Genomic DNA, 16866 nt, shown 5'->3' with positions numbered 1-16866 from the left:
TCTTTCCATGTTGCATCAATACACAGCCTAGCCCAACGCCTGAAGCATCGCAATAAACAACATAACCTTCCAATCCCTCTGGAAGTGTCAGGACTGGTGCAGAAGTCAATCTATCTTTTAGCTCTTGGAAACTACGTTCACAAGCATCTGTCCATTGAAACTTAGCTGATTTCTGGGTCAACTTTGTAAGGGGTGCTGAAATAGAAGAGAAACTTTCAACAAACCTCCAGTAATATCCTGCTAGGCCCAGAAAGCTACGAACCTCCGTAGGAGTCGTGGGCCTTGGCCAAGTCTTCACAGCCTCAATCTTTTGGCTATCTACCCGAATACCATTGGCTGAAACAATGTGCCCCGTAAAATGTCACCGAGTTCAACCAAAACTCACATTTAGAAAATTTTGCAAACAACTCTCGAGTTTGAAGAACTCTAAGGACAGTACGCAAATGATCCGCATGTTCTGCCTCGGATCTAGAATACACCAAGATGTCATCGATGAACACAATCACAAACAAATCTAGAAAGGGCCTGAACACATCATTCATTAAATCCATAAACACTGTCGGTGCATTAGTTAGCCCAAATGACATCACCCGAACTCAAAATGGCCATATCTTGTTCTCGAAGGTCTGTCTTAGGGATGTCTTTCTCCCTAACTCTCACTTGATGATACCCGGATCTCAAATCTATCTTTGAAAACCATTTGGCACCTTGTAATTGATCAAATAAATCATCAATCCTCGGAAGAGGATACTTATTCTTAATCGTCACCTTATTCAATTGCCGATAGTCAATGCACATTCTCAAGGAGCCATCTTTCTTTCGGACAAACAATACGGGTGCTCCCCACGGGGATGAACTAGGCCTAATAAAGCCTTTCTCAAGCAAGTCTTTCAATTGCTCCTTCAACTCTTTCAATTTTGCGGGAGCCATTCTATAAGGAGGAATAGATATAGGCTTAGTGTCTGGCAACACATCAATAGCAAAATCAATCTCCCGCTCGGGAGGAAGGCCTGGAAGCTCTTCCGAGAATACATCCGAAAATTCATTCACTACAGTAACCGACTGAAGAGTCGGCGGTTCAGCTTCTACATCTTGAACCCGCACTAGATGATAAATACAACCTTTTGTAATCATTTTCCTTGCCTTTAGATAGGAAATAAACCTACCCTTTGGTGACGCCGTATTTCCTTTCCATTCTAAAACTGGTTCTCCCGAAAATTGGAAACGAACCATTTTTATTCTACAATCAACATTGGCGTAGCAATAAGCCAATCAATCCATGCCCATAATAACATCAAAATCCACCATTTTTAACTCATGCAAGTCAATCATAGTACGACGATCACAAATCACAATTACACAATTTCTATATACTCGGCTAGCTATTACCGATTCACCAACGGGTGTAGACACCTCAAAAGGTTTAATCGACTCCGGTTTGATTCTAAACCGACCCGCAATATACGGAGTAACATATGACAATGTGGAGCCGGGATCTATCAAAGCATATACATCATGAGAAAATACCGATAATATACCTGTGACAACATCGAGAAGACTCAAGATCTTGGCGTCCGGCCAAAGCATAAATACGGTGGCCGAGGACCGCTAGAACCGGGGACTCTCCCCCCGCCTCTACCATGGCCGCCCGGCGCATGTGAACCGGCCCCATGGGCGTATAGATGTCGAAGATCCGCCATCGACCCCGAAGGCCGGGTCCTACCTCTCGCCACCAACCGAGGGGCAATCACGCATAATATGGCCTCGGTCGACCACATGAATAGCAAACCTCTCGAACCCAATCCGCATTGACCCCAATGTAACTTCCCACACCGGAACATCGTGGTACGGGTGGCCTCGCCGACCCGAATCACCTCTAAATCGAGATCCCGAAAAGCTCTGACTCGGCCCGGGATGAGTAGATCTATCAAATCTCTGGCCTGAATACCGTGGAGGCGCACTAGTCATAGAATAGCCCGAATGTCTAGAAGACTGCTGTCTGTGCCCGCCTCTATACTCACTCATCGGACCCGAAGATCTAGCCCTCTTGTTATGCCCTCTATCATGCTCACGCTCACTTCTTTGTTGTTGTAGGCTTTCTTCTAAATTCTGAGCATGGGCTTGGATGCGTGAAATATCCATATTGTCCTGAAGGGACGCGGTCAAGCATCTATCCATCAAATGTGGCCCTAGGCCTTTCACAAACCGGTGCACTCGGTCACCCATATCCGCTACCATGGCCGAAGCATACCTAGCCAAGGAATTGAAGCGGAGACTATACTCTAGAGCACTCATGCTCCCTTGTCTCAAATTTAGGAACTTATCGGCTCTAGCTCGCCGAACTTTCGGAGGCAAATAATGTCGGAGAAATGCATCTACAAATTCTTGCCATACCGGGAGGTGCATTGGCTCCCCGTGAAGCCATCCAAACCGTGTACCAACATACCGCAACATCCCTCAATCTATAGGACGCTAACTCCACCGATTCGGTGTCCGAAGCATGTATCAACCGAAGCGTCCTCAACATACCATCAATGAAATTCTGAGGGTCCTCATCCGGCTTTGATCCAAAGAATTTCGGAGGGTTCAAACTAATGAAATCACGGGCCCTTGCACTAACAACCCTATCACCTTGCCCGGTACTTTGCCTCCGAGTCCGGCGCAACCAGTTGAGTAAGCAAATGAATGGCCTCTTTTACATCTTAGCCTGAAGCATCCGGCAGAGGAACCGGAGGTGCTGGAGCTGGGGCGGAGGCTCCCTCACGCTCCTCTAATATAGGTACTGAACGGGAGGACTGAGATTCGAGCCGCACTCGGGACTCACTTTCCTCTACTACGGTGGCGGTGCTCTTTAGCCCGCTTTTCTCGCCACCGTCTTGCCCTTTTGGGCTGCTGTAGCCTTTCTCTTTATAGGTATTTCTGAAATATACAACACATGGTTAAGAAACAAGAAGTTCTTACATCGTAGCTCTATCGCACGATTCTTGTGAAGAAAGAAGGTCATTCATTCCTAAAATGCCCGCAGCTTCTTGTTTATAAGTGTGGCGCGCAACACACCCATAACCAAGACTCTACTAGACACGGCTCGTAGACACACCCTAGGACTGAACTGCTCTGATACCACTTTTGTCACGACCCAACCGGAGGGCCGCGACGGGCACCCGGTGCTATCCCACCCGGGCACCTCTTAACATACTTTCACATCACATCTAGGTGAGCCACATAGCTAAATCATGCTTTTCATTCATCATCATTCTAATCTCATTGGGCAATAACACATCTATATCATCATTAACAACTATGCCCATATAAATGTACATAAGCCGACAAGGCTATCAAAATAATATCCCAAAATATAGGCCGACAAGGCCAAACATATCTAACCATATACACATGTCTACGAGCCTCTAAGAAGAATACGTCATATCATAACATATGGGCGGGACAGGACCCCGCCGTGCCCATGAATATGTACACAAAAGAATCTATACCAAAAGTTGTAGCTCCGAATGAAGTGGAGCTCCGCTATGTAGTCCCTGAGAAATATAGCTATGGATCAAGTCTATCTCCCGGCCACCGCGGGCATGACGCAGCGTCCACAAACAAAAGGACGTCAGTACGAAGAATGTACCGAGTATGTAAAGCATGATCAATATCAATATGAAAGCATAATAGACAACATATGAAATAACATAGGATGGGAGATAATAGCATCATCGTCATAGCACTTACTTGCTTTCCATAGGGACGTTCCATTTCTATCGCGTATCCGTGTACATATATCCATATCCGTACTCATTTACTTTTCGTATCCATTTTCGTATTCGTATTCATATTTTCATTCATACTCATGTTCATATCATATACATTGCATATACATAGCCTTTACTTGGCATTTACATATTCTTAACATATTCGTACTCATATTGATGTCATATACATAGCATTTATATAGCATACCCGACCACGAAGGTTCGGTGTTTCACATACCTGGCCCTACCAAGGCTCAGTGTCATACCGGCCCTACCAAGGCTCGGGGTTATCCGTACCCAATCGTTGCGGTGGCGCGCGCGCATCATCATATATAGATATACATATATACATATTCACTATATTCTACTCGGCCATACAAGCCTGGGGTTCGCAATAGCCTCTCATGGGCACACATATATATAAGCTCATATTTATCTTTAGCCTTTTTACTATCGTCATTCATTACATTCTATCTTTAGAGGATTTCTCGTCGCATAAGAGACTTAGTATAATCGTATCATATTGAGAATCATAAGCTTAGTAGCTTTTAGAGATAGGATCGTTGAGAATATCTTAGGCTCATAGAAGGATAATATATTTGGCCAAAGAACCATGCCTTATGAAAGAAGGGTTAGCCTTACATACCTTTCCGTGCAACTATTCTATCACTTGTACGTTCTTCTTCAAGGCTCACGTTCTACCTTCATTAAAGTGCATACTCATATTAGATAATCGATGACTTAACATACATGACTAAATCTAGAGAAAATCGGACAGCATCTCCTTTATTTATACGACTTCCTCCATATCATATATCAACTCCCAAACATCAATAATAACATTCACAATATCATCACAATAGCCTTTATTCAACTACATTATCCTTACTTCACGATTCACTTCAATTCATCCATATTCATGGTCATATCACATAATGTCGTTCATTCATATTCAAGGTCTATTCCATGTTCTCAATATCATTTATAACATGATTATATTCATAATGTATCAAGAATCATAACTCATTCCAAACATTCACTCAAAAGTGACACTATTGCACATTCATGACCCATTTCTTATATCCTTTTGCAATCCAAGTGTTTCAACTTTCAAATACCTTAAATAACATGGAGATGTCATAAAACTTACCTTAGATGGTGTAGGATTGAACCTTGGGTGCAAATACCTCACTTGAGCAAAACCCTAGTTTTTCCTTCACTTGAATTCCTTGCTTTTGATGAACTTTAATGGGTTTTCTTACTTTGATTCACTTGGTTTGATGATAAGAACCTTTGATTTCCCTTGTATTCTTGTTCATAAAATGTATGTAATGCTCTAGAGGCTTTAGAGAGAAGTGGGGAGGTGTTGGAATGAAATAATGAAGTTGGGATCACATTTAAAGACTTGGAACATTTCAGCCCGTCGAGAGTTCCCCGGTCCGTGGAACATAGTGTTGTCCGTGGTTCTGGTCGTGGTTCACGACCAGCCAGCCACCAACTCTGCTGGCAGTTCCACGAACCCTTCCACGGTCCGTGGAACATTCCATGGTCCGTGGAACATGGTCGTGAAACCCACAGTTTCACCAAAGTTGTTCCCGTCGCCTCGTTTGATCTCCAATCCTTATGGAACCTTCTTAGCACTTGTTTATCACTTCATTAACAATCTAAGGGGCGTTATAACTCTTCCCCAAAACATCATTAAGTTGTCATCAACTTGCTACTCATAAATCCTTTCCGATACTTATCGTATACATTGCCTTCTCTTGGCAACTTTCTCGTCTAACATCGAATGTCTTTAAAATCTTATTTAGAATCATCAAATGCTATTTCTTACTTATTGAAACATCATATACTTCGTGCTCTTCATTAGCCTATTCACTGTGCATCAACGGAAAATTTTCCGAGGTGTAACACCATTCTAATTGATAATTCTCGGTTGTATAAAATTTGTATAAACATTATATTAAAATTTTATTCTTCAAATATCTACGACAATATACATCTTAAAAATAAATTTCATAGAACTAATTATATAATATATAACTTTAAAATACAATTTTCATACAACTCAACATACAATATAATACAAACCAGATTCCATACACATTTCACACATTTTTAAGACTAATTTATATCGAATTTATTCGCATTTCATACACATTGTGACTACATATATCTAAAAAATGATATATATCATATAAATACAAATTTCATACAAATATTAGTTTTCAATATTTTTAAGAACTACAGTATATATAACAGATTTCATACGCACAGTGATCATATATATCTCAAAACGATACAGACCAACTTTTATATATATTTAATACGCAGGTCAGTAATCAAAAGCTTTCTATTATTAATGTATACATAATTTAATGCATTTCATACACACAATTATAATACACATCTCATACACACATTTCAACTTTTTTACATCTTTTGCATTAAACAAAACAAAAAAATTCTTCTATCAACACTTTTAGAGGAAGAGAGAGAGAGAGATCATTTTGAAAAGAAGAACTTTTTCGCATGCTGCATTAAACAAAAAAAAATTCTTCTATCAACATTTGTAGAGAAAGAGAGAGAGATTGTTTTGAAAAGAAGAAGAATTTGATTGGTAAGTATTCTAAATTAAGCCCACATTTAAAAATTAGACATTTTTTGGCGCGGATTGCCCTTCTTTTGGGGTGGTCTTTAAATTTTTCCCCTCATATTTGTGGTCTTTAAATTTTGTTGTTCATATTTGTGGTCTTTAAGTTTTGCCCTTCTCTTGTAAAGGTGGGCGAATACCTGAGGTTCTGGGTTCGAACTCCCACTCAGGCATAAAATAAAATAAAAAATCGCAAGGCAAGGCTGTGGGGCGTGTATGCCGGAATCGGCATACACTCCTTAAGGAAAAACTAAAGTTATGCCGGATCCGGCATAACTAAAAGTCTGTCCCATAAAACAGAATTTTTCCTTAAGGCATAGTTTAGTTATGTCTTATGGGGCAGACTTTTAGTTATGGCATAACCAAAAGTATGCATCATAAGGTAAAACTTTTCCTTAAGGCTTAGACTTTGTCTTGTAAGGCAAACTTTTAGTTATGCCTTAAGGAAAAATTTCGCCTTATGGGGTATACTTTTAGTTATGTCTTATGGGGTACACTTTTAGTTAAGACATAACTAAAAGTATGCCACATAAGGCGGAACTTTTCCTTAAGGTATAACTAAAAGTTTGCCTTGAAAAGTAAAAAAAAAAAAAAAAAATATATATATATATATATATATATATATATATATATATAGTCCGCCGGAGGGGACGAGAAAGCGAAATTCAAACTCGCCTTGCGAATTTTTTTTTTTTTTTTCTTTTTTTTTTTTTTTTTTTGCGCGGATTGCCCTTCAGTTGGGGTGGTCTTTAATTTTTGCCCTTCAAATTGGTGGTCTTTAAGTTTTACCCCTCGCCTAACACCCCGAGGTTGTGGGTTCAAATCCCACCTCAGTTAAAACAAAAAAAAAAAATCGCAAGGTAGAATTTGCATGGGCAGAAATTATGTCTGTGCCATGTAAATTCTGCCTGAAGGGCAAAATATAAAGACCACCATTTTGAGGATAAAAATTAAAGACCGCCCCCAGCGAAGGGCAATCCTATAAATTGCCCAATTTTTTTTTAAATTTTTGACTGAGCAGGGGTTCGAATCCGGAACCCATGGATTTTAGGCGAAGGACAAAACTTAACGACCAGCAATTTGAGGGGCAAAATTTAAAGACCACCCCAAAAGAAGGGAAATTCTGCGAATTGCCCAAAATCAGATCTATTCCTAAATAAAAGCCCAAAATCGTGGGTATTCCATTAAGCCCAAATCTGATATATTTTGTAATTTTGTTGTTATGTTTTGTAAATAAGGAAAAGCATCCTTATGTTTTGTAATATGGAAGCTTAAGTAGTATTATGAGGTCATTCTCCCTAACCTTAAAGCACGGCTAAACCCCAACTTTAAACTAACACGCCTATTAAACTACATAATTTAAACTAATCTACTCACATAATCAAATTAAGCTAATACAAAAATAAAATCAACATAAAGTAAAAGGGATTAGGGTTTCTTTACCCTCAGTCACTCCTCCATTTAATCGCGATATCTGGGCTGAAAGGGAATTGGGCCGATAAAAAATGAAATGGGCTGGCCGCATTTCCTGTGGTTTTGGCCCCCAAAACGAAAAATTGAACTTTGGCACTTGAAATTGTAAAATGTGGCTAATTTTAAATTTAAAAGACAGCCTCTTGGCAATTAAATCATAACCAAAACGTTTAAAATAACAGCCAATGGAGTTTTAAAAGTCTGAAATTAATTTGAAAACACTCTTTTGAGGTTAAACTGATTTAAATAAAATTGAAATGAACTAATAATCAGCTAACATAATTAAATACTTAATTTAACTAGCAGAATAATTAATAATTATTATAATAATTATACTAATTATAACTAAACTTGATTTCACATTTCAAATATTTTCTCAATTAAATAACTTTTTGTTATATAAATTGATTTTCATATTAGCATGGTTAATACATATTTAGTACTAAAAATCATACATAATATTTATTGACCATACCTTAGGTTATTTTCCTAAATGAATTGGCAAATCCTTAAGTAATTATTTTTTAAAAAAAATCAATTATAGAAACATAGTTTTTCCGCTCTGTTTGAATTTAAAGATGCCTGACTAGTTAATTGAGAATATGGAGGGAATTAGTATTTTAACTTGTGTACACAGGCCGGCCATTACACTTACCATAATGATGTCAAGTATAATTGTGGATATAAAGTTAAACATGAACTCGAGTTCACCTCCTTCGAGGATGAGGGGTCAGATAACTAGCTACTGGAGTAGCGAATGATATCTAGGTAATGTGAGCAATAAGATCCTCATGTTAGTAGTGAATTCTTTCCGCATGTACTGGATTCCTTCGTGGAGCTCTTGTTAAACCTTAATAGTTATAGCTCTTGATGCTTGCAGTTGCACAAACTATTTATCAGCAGGAATTACGTATGTTATTGCCATGAACCTGATTTAGCTCTAGTTCACCATGTTCAAAATGGGAGATGTAGGATATTGAGTTTGGGTCGCGGGTCGCTCACGTGGACCGACACGGCCATTTAGAGGACTAAGCCTAAAGGAGGTTACCTAGGGAAGTTAAAACTACTGCATGTCAAAATAAGTGGAGATGTGCATCAGTTTATGGACTGGTAGTTTTTCTTTCGGAAAAGGGCCAAATATACCCTTCTCCTATTGGAAAAGGGTCAAAAATACTCCTCTTTATACTTTGGATCCAAATATGCCCCTATCGTTATATTTTGGGTTCAAATATATCCCTCCACAATTAAAGTTGACCAAGATGGAGTCAAATCTCACATGGCATTAATATTTTAATGAAATAAATGTCATGTGACATTGTCACCTCACTAACAAACTCAATTTTACCCCTCCCCTCCCTGTCTTCTTCCGCCACCACCACCTCCTCCTATGCTACTACCACCCTCCTGATGCCCACCACCATTTTCACAAACTCAAACTCAAAGCCGATGCATTAATTATCACAAATACAAGGTTAGCTTTTTTACTTCCTTCAATTATGCTTCGATTTCCTCGACGTTCTTCGTATTTTAATTACTGTTTTCTTTTCATAATATTAGCAAATTATCTATCTTTTGATCCTTATACGTGAATTCTTGGGTCGGAATTTTTATTGATGGAAATATTTTCTAATTTTTTTTTTCGTGAATCTTCTTTCTATGTAATTTTAAGAAGAAAAATCTTCTTTTATTGATTTGGTTGGTGAGTTGTTGTTGTTAACACAGAATTACACACTTTTGCTAAATTGGTTGGTGAAGTCTTTCGTCCTTCTTGTTTTCTGTGCGTCAGCTTTTAGTACTTGAATATCAAATTTCAGGGTAGACGATTTTATTGTTTGAATTAGCTTCTTATGTATAATGTAGTCCAATTATATTCTAAATTTCCCTGCAGCATAAATTTAAGAAAAGTGGAATACTTTTTTTAAAACAAATTTTAAAGATGTTTTTAGATCCTCGGTTCTGTTTTCTGTTTATGTTAAAGGCCCTTTGCTTTCATATTTACAAGGAAACACAATACACAGCAACTGGGATTCCCACCAATAATTAATGCACCGGCTTTAAGTTTGAGTTTGTGAAAATGGTGATGGGCATAAGGAGGGTGGTAATAGAGGAGGAGGTGGTGGTGGTGGAAGAAGATAGGGAGGGGAGGGGTAAAATTGGGTTTGTTAGTGAGGTGGCATGCCACATGACATTTATTTCATTAAAATATTAACGTCATGTAGGATTTGACTCCATCTTAGTCAACTTTAACTGTGGAGGGGTATATTTAAACCAACTTTAACTGTGGAGGGGTATATTTAAACCCAAAGGATAACGGCAAGAGTATATTTGGACCCAAAGTATAATGAAAAATATTTTTTGCCCTTTTCCGATAGTACAGGGATTTATTTGGCCCTTTTCCGTTGTTCTTTTCTCTCCTAGCCTTTATATCTCTCTTCCAATAGAGAAAGAAAAAAAGTAGAGACTCTCCCCACATTGTAAAAACAACACGGCATCTAATTTGATGATTTTTCCGTCGCGTTAAAATACACAATTTTTCTTGCTGCTCAATTTATCTTACAGTAAGGACCTTTGACGTGCATCAAATAGGAGATGAGTCAGGAGGGCAGAAAGCTTCCATAAGAGTATTGCAAAACGATCACACTGAAAATACCCATACAGAAGATACGTGACACCTATTTACCCAATAGAAAGGGACATCCTCTCTCTAATTTAACAAGTGGATATTTTTGTGGTCATGGCAATTTATAAAGTTAAGGAATTTGAATTTTCAAATAGAAAGTGCCTTCTTTTTGGAATAAAGGGCATGTAAAAAAAAAAAAAAAAAAACAGATTGTAGCTCCAAGTCCTCTGTTGTTTTCCAAAAAGAAGATAACAAATGAAAGGCACGCATGCTACCTACGCAGATGTAGTTGAGAAGAAGCGAAAAAGGTCAAAAGGACCAACAAATTTCGGACCTTCGGAAATCCATTGATATTAATCTAATCCAATTAGAATGCTTGGTACTTTGTAGTTGTACATAAGCAAAATACTGAAAATCGTATTTACTCTCTATTTCTCTACTGGATAAGCTTCACTACCTGCAGTCTTCGTAATAGAAGAGACATTTAGTGATACGTGCAAGCCAATTCATTCGGGACGCTGCAGCTCCACTCTTTTTTCTATTCAATGATCAGCCTCCTGGCTCTGTATTTTCACATCGAGAATTAAGCGCTCAGAAAAAATCAAGAATGTCCATATAACTCCCGAGAGTGATCAGGTGCCAAAGTGTCTTTACACATACATGTTACTTTTGACGTATACAGAAGAAATAAAAGTTGATCATTGAGCAAGAGTGACTTGTTCTTCTCCAGCGGCCTCACCAGGACCTCTATGATCAGGTATCCAAAAGGTAAGAACTGATGATGCAGCAACAAACATGACTCTTCTTGGGGCCCATTTCAAGCACGATACCACGCCTATGTGGCTATCCCAGCTACAAACCTATCAAAACAGTCAAATTTTTAGCCCTTGGAAGACAAAGAATACACAAACTGTACAGATGATTAATGGAAAATAAAGAATAATATACATTTGATAAAAGAGTATATGAAAATAAACATGTCATGTGTTACATCGGTCTAGTATAAACAGCGAGTGTAGATAAGGTTTTCCTATGAGTAATAAGGGTGCGCATAAAGACAGGACACTCAAACAGGTGGATCAATGATGTCCAAGTTTTCAGCTGGGAAGACCAAAATAATAGCTGCAACAGGCACAACCGAGAGAGAAACCAAAAGGAGACCTTATTTTGTGTGTTGATGTGCCATGCATGCAAGTTTCCATCGCCTGAACCTTCAACATGAACACAAAGCATCTTAGTTCTAGATTTCTAGTATCAATTATAAGATCATAGAGAAGAATGCCTCAAGTTTGCATTTGGCAGTTAGCACTTCATATTAAGAACAAGATGAAACATAAGAACAAGCTTCGACAGCAGAACAATTCCCATCAAAAGCAGAGGCGCAAACCAAAAAATAGCAAGTGCAGGCAATGCAGATGCATGATCACTAATGCCCAGGATCTTTTTTGATTTTTCCATTAGCGTTAAATACTGATGACAATCAAGTCATTATGCTTATACAAGGCTACTGGTTCACAACTTAAATATAAGAATAATACTGGTCAAGCTCTAAGATTATAGGTATACGCTTTCACTTTCTTACTCTTATCTATTTTTTATTTGAGCAGTAATGATCATTAATCAGCGAAGGTAGAAATTAGTTAAAAAAAAAAAAAGGACATGCAAGATCAATATGGTTAACATTTATGTAGTGCATCCAAATGAAAACTATGCACAACTTGCAAGTAACACGAATCAGGTTCCCAAGGTCAGCTATGAAAGATTCCAGAAAAAAACGACCAAAAAGGCACAAAGATAGGGAATACATTACTGCTTCGACATTCCTATAGGGCATTAGATTTTTTTTAACATCAGTAATGTCCCCGGACAGTTTGCACGCACTCCGACTAATTCATCTGGCAGTCTGCTACAGTCCACAAGCATAAATGCCATGTGAACCTACACATCAAGGCTGGAGTAAAGTGGGATCATACTGATCATCGCAGCAAGGTTCGAATGTGGGATATACAATTTGTTAATCTTTACACGTCAACCGCTCTATCATCCCCTTCCAACATAGTGCATTTAATTCTTACATCACAACAGTTTTTGAAAAGCATAGCAAACTTCTTTTGTGTGCACAAAATCATTCTCGGTAAGTCTTGAAATTATAATTTTAGATACTTATAACGCAACACTGACATATTATCTCAATAATGAAAGCCAATATCAAGCAAAATTAATATAACATCGTAAAAATGGCAACTTTCATTCCGAAAACTTTGGAAATCAAGTGGAAACAAAAAGGTTTCGGAAGTTTTAGCTTCTACTACATTCTGGTGTCAAAATCTCAACAATAGGGCTTAATGATTGAACTTGAACATCTATTGCACAATCGTCATCCCACAACTTAATAACCTGTTTTCAGATAAATAAAAGTTTTCCCAGCTGCATTAAGAGGAAAGAACATATAAACAGCTTACTATCTTATCTTATCAAAAATCTTCAAGTAACACAGACAGCCAAATCTCGTTATCAGGTTCACTTTCAAATAAGCATTTCTTTTTTTGAGATCAAGAACTCAGCCTACTCATGTACATTTACTGCATTCTATACACTAGCCGCTAAGTCTAATATCTAAGCTCCAACAATAATATAGGAGGATTCTTCTATAGTTAATAATAAGCTCAAAAACTTTAATCTACTACCTGAAACAACATACTGGCCGTCTGGTGTAAAGGTTGCCTCCATTGCTGTTGGGGAGGGATCCAGATTAAACCCACACCGCTGCGCCAGTAAAATAATTTAGTCATTTAGTGTTGAATACGCCGTAATAAATAATGAAAAATATGAGGAAAAAAGAAAAGAAACTAGAGCAGAAAGAATGCTGATGGAGAAGTAACCTTCTCTCCTCCATAGGCGTCAAGGACGTAGATGCTATTACTAGTAGTCGATAAAAGCATTGATTTTCCATCATTGCTGAATTTTATGTCACAAACCTCAGCTGTATCTCCACCAACTAGGAAGGTATCAAAGGGTCCCTACATATCACAACACATGACAAAATTCATTATTTGTAATGTAAAAAGGAAGCTGAACTTTACTGGCACAAACCTTGTCATACGATCTCGAATCAAACAATTTGACGGCACCCCCTTCCATTGCCACTGCAAAGACAAGGCCTTGTTGGTCATAAGCAACTGCAGGCCTACCTCTTAGATGCAACATCCCCTGAAAACTACAAGAGTGAGTGATATCACAAACATGTGTTTCACGAGGTAGAAGTTTGAATAGCTAGTACCAACTGCTGGTATTCTTTACACTAAGTTAACACTACAGCACACTGGACCTGAACTAATAATATTTGTGAGAGCTGACAAATGCTAACATATCAGCAGATTAGTATCCAACCTGCTCAAAAGTAAGTGGGACTAAAGGCATAGATTTAACTTGCTAGAACATATACATACAACATATCTTCTTTATGTGCTTTTGTAGAGCAAGTGAATAGATAGTGTTTCACTTCAGTCATGCATGCACGAGCAAATGGTTGTAATCTGACCACCTTCTATCAATGATCTCAAAACTCTTTCATATTTCTCCTCACATTTAAATGTCGCTCGAATAATTTCCTTCGCCCTATCCATAGCTTCATAAACGTAGCTCACTGGTGGTTTTTGCTCCCGATCCACCAAACCAAACACTTTAATCAAAAGACCACCAACTTTAAGTGCATGTACAACATTATTCCAAAAGGTTAGCATCAGATTTATTTTCCTCACTTCCCTTTGCAAATTTACTATTGCTGCATTAGTAGAAGTGAACATCTTTCTTTCTTTTGCTTGTAAATCTTTTGCAAGGTTAAGCAAAGCAATTGCATATCTTGTCTTGGCAGGTTTACCTGTATTGTCATTTTTCAATAGAAGTGAACAATTTTCACAAGATCTGCAATTGCTTTTTCGACCTTTCAAAGGTTTCACAAGCAAAAGAATTTTGACATAATATATAAATAGGCCCTTAAACTTGGCTTCAGCTGGCATGTATGCCCTTCAACTTTGGGTGTGCACAAGTAGGCACCTCAACTTGTATAAAGTTGAACAAGTAAACACAAATGCTGACGTAGCATTGATGTGGCACTGACGTGGCCCTCTAATATTTATGTGCCACGTCAGTGCCATGTCATCATTTGTGTTTACTTGTTCAACTTTATACAAGTTGAGGTGCCTACTTGTGCACACCCAAAGTTGGAGGGCGTACTTGCCAGCTGAGGCCAAGTTTAAGGGCTTATTTGTGTATTATGCCAAAGAAAAACTTGCAAAAGATGTTCACTTCTACTGAATACAACAAATTTGCAAAGGAAGCTGGGAAAACACGCTGCAAAACCTGTTTCAATGCCAACCTTTTGGAATAGTGCTTTTCACACACTAGGTGGTTCTTTGATTTAGTTGCTTCGTTTGGTGGATAGGGATCAAAAACTACCAATGGGCTACATTTATGAATCTATGGATAGGGCCAAGTAAGCTATTCAAGTGGTATTTAACAACGAGGAGAAATATATAAGAGTTTTTGAGATCATTGACCAAATACGGTCGGATCAACTTCACGACCTTTGCATATAAGTGGAAACATTTTGTTCCTGTCACTCTTTTATGATAATTCTGGGTTGGAAGAACAAGGTGGAGACGTGCGGGAGTGATTCTTTAAAGTCTTGTTAAGTTGGTCTCTGATATTAGTGAACAAGATGTTACATGACTTATATCGAATGAATTCTCTAAATAGTAAATACAAGCAAGCCAACGGACTTTTTGGAATTCCAATGGCTATTAGACATAGAATGATGAGGTCACCAGGTAATTCCAACAGCTTTTCAATTTAACTTTGAAATTAATTTTTCTTATATTTTTTTTTTTTTTAAATATTTGTTCTATAATTGAATGATGGTTTCAATATGGTTCTTCCACTCCACAGTCCACACTTACAAAAGTTTATCATCAAGGTTCTAAGCCTAACTTGTAGCTCATCCGTATGTGAGAGGAATTGGAACTTGTTTGAACATGTAAGAATAAAGATTTAGTATATTGCTAAAATATTATCCTATTAGTTACTTACGACAACTTATTTGCAGATTCATACCAAGAAGGGGAATACACTCGACCTAAAGTGTCTCAATGATCTAGTGTTCGTTAAATACAATAGACAATTGATCCAATTTCTTTGGGCGATCTTGAAGCTAATGAATTGGCCAGTTATTTTATTTATTTATGCAATATTCATTTTGATATACTTTTAAAATTGCACTTCACTTCAATGAAGCATGCGCTTTGCTTTCTGCTTAAAGCCCTAGGACCCTTGTCGCTTTTTTGTGCTTCTCGCTTTGCAAAGTCCATAAGTGGGAACCACAGTTACAACTTACAACTGGCAAGTGCATTCAAAGAGAACAAGTCAACCTTAAAAGATAAATCTCTGTGATTTTCACTTCTATATAAGGCTGCTCTAATACCCGGTACCTGCATAGGCAGAGGTAACACGAACCCAGTGGATTAGTCAACAGCGCCCCCCCCCCCCCACCCAAAAAAAAAAAAAAAAAAACCAATTATTGAACATCCTCAACATTTTAGAAGCCCGTTAAAGTCAGTAAGACAAGTCTAATATCCTTGATAATTGACGACTAGGTTTATTCCACAAAAGATGTGATACCAACCTGGCAAGCATTTACGCGAAGATCCCATATTCTAACACTATGGTCAAGAGAACCAGACATGAAGCTGTCATTAACTGGAGACATGCACAGTGATACAACCCTGCATCCAAGTCAGATTAACAGATTTGAAGATAATCATTATGTCAAAATCAAGTGCTAGTAGGAAGAGAGACGAAGGGAAAAGAATAATGTCAACTGATGACTGTTACAATACATAAATTGAACCTAAAACGTCACCCACCAAGAGTCTGTTATGTTTGTTTTGTAGGGCATCTTGTCCCCACCCTTGTATTCATTTCTTCTTCTACATTATATCAATCTTTATTTCTATTGGGAGAGAACACGTATAAATCTCCATAAATTATTTTTTTTCAAGCCAAAAGAAATTGTTCGAACAAATGTGTAAAGATAAATCAGTAAATCAAGCATTCTAGGCACGTTTACAACCATTTCAGTTGTTTTTACATAGTAACTATTCATTTAAAATATGTTTATTACACTTTTTGGACTCAATTGGATCATGCCACAGAGTATCAGGGATGTTTTTGAAAGCTGGAGTTGCTGGAAAGTTGATAGCACCATCAAGAGAATCTGGAAGATGATACCTGCTGCTATTTTTTGGAGCATCTGGAATGAAAGGAATAGGAGATGCTTTGATGGAATATCAACTTCATTCCAATCTTTAAAA

The 16866-nt window shown here is 37.9% G+C and overlaps 1 protein-coding gene across 2 annotated transcripts in view; it reads right to left on the bottom strand.

The window, feature by feature from the left end:
- Positions 1-11081: 11081 nt before the first annotated feature.
- LOC132036015 (protein ANTHESIS POMOTING FACTOR 1) overlaps positions 11082-16866 on the bottom strand; it is a 29221-nt gene continuing 23436 nt past the window's right edge. For both annotated transcript variants that reach the window (XM_059426234.1, XM_059426236.1), the window contains 6 exons: positions 16179-16278; positions 13592-13708; positions 13381-13518; positions 13186-13264; positions 11660-11709; positions 11082-11358 (listed from right to left, as the gene is read on the bottom strand). In XM_059426234.1, the coding sequence (XP_059282217.1) occupies positions 11197-11358; positions 11660-11709; positions 13186-13264; positions 13381-13518; positions 13592-13708; positions 16179-16278 (646 nt within the window). In that variant the 3' untranslated portion in view covers positions 11082-11196. The remainder of the gene's footprint in view (positions 11359-11659; positions 11710-13185; positions 13265-13380; positions 13519-13591; positions 13709-16178; positions 16279-16866) is intronic.

The sequence above is a fragment of the Lycium ferocissimum genome, chromosome 11, assembly GCF_029784015.1.
Source record: "Lycium ferocissimum isolate CSIRO_LF1 chromosome 11, AGI_CSIRO_Lferr_CH_V1, whole genome shotgun sequence".
NCBI lineage: Eukaryota > Viridiplantae > Streptophyta > Magnoliopsida > Solanales > Solanaceae > Lycium > Lycium ferocissimum.
The sequence above is the reverse complement of the archived record's forward strand: the minus strand, read 5'-3'. Positions and strand labels throughout refer to the sequence as shown.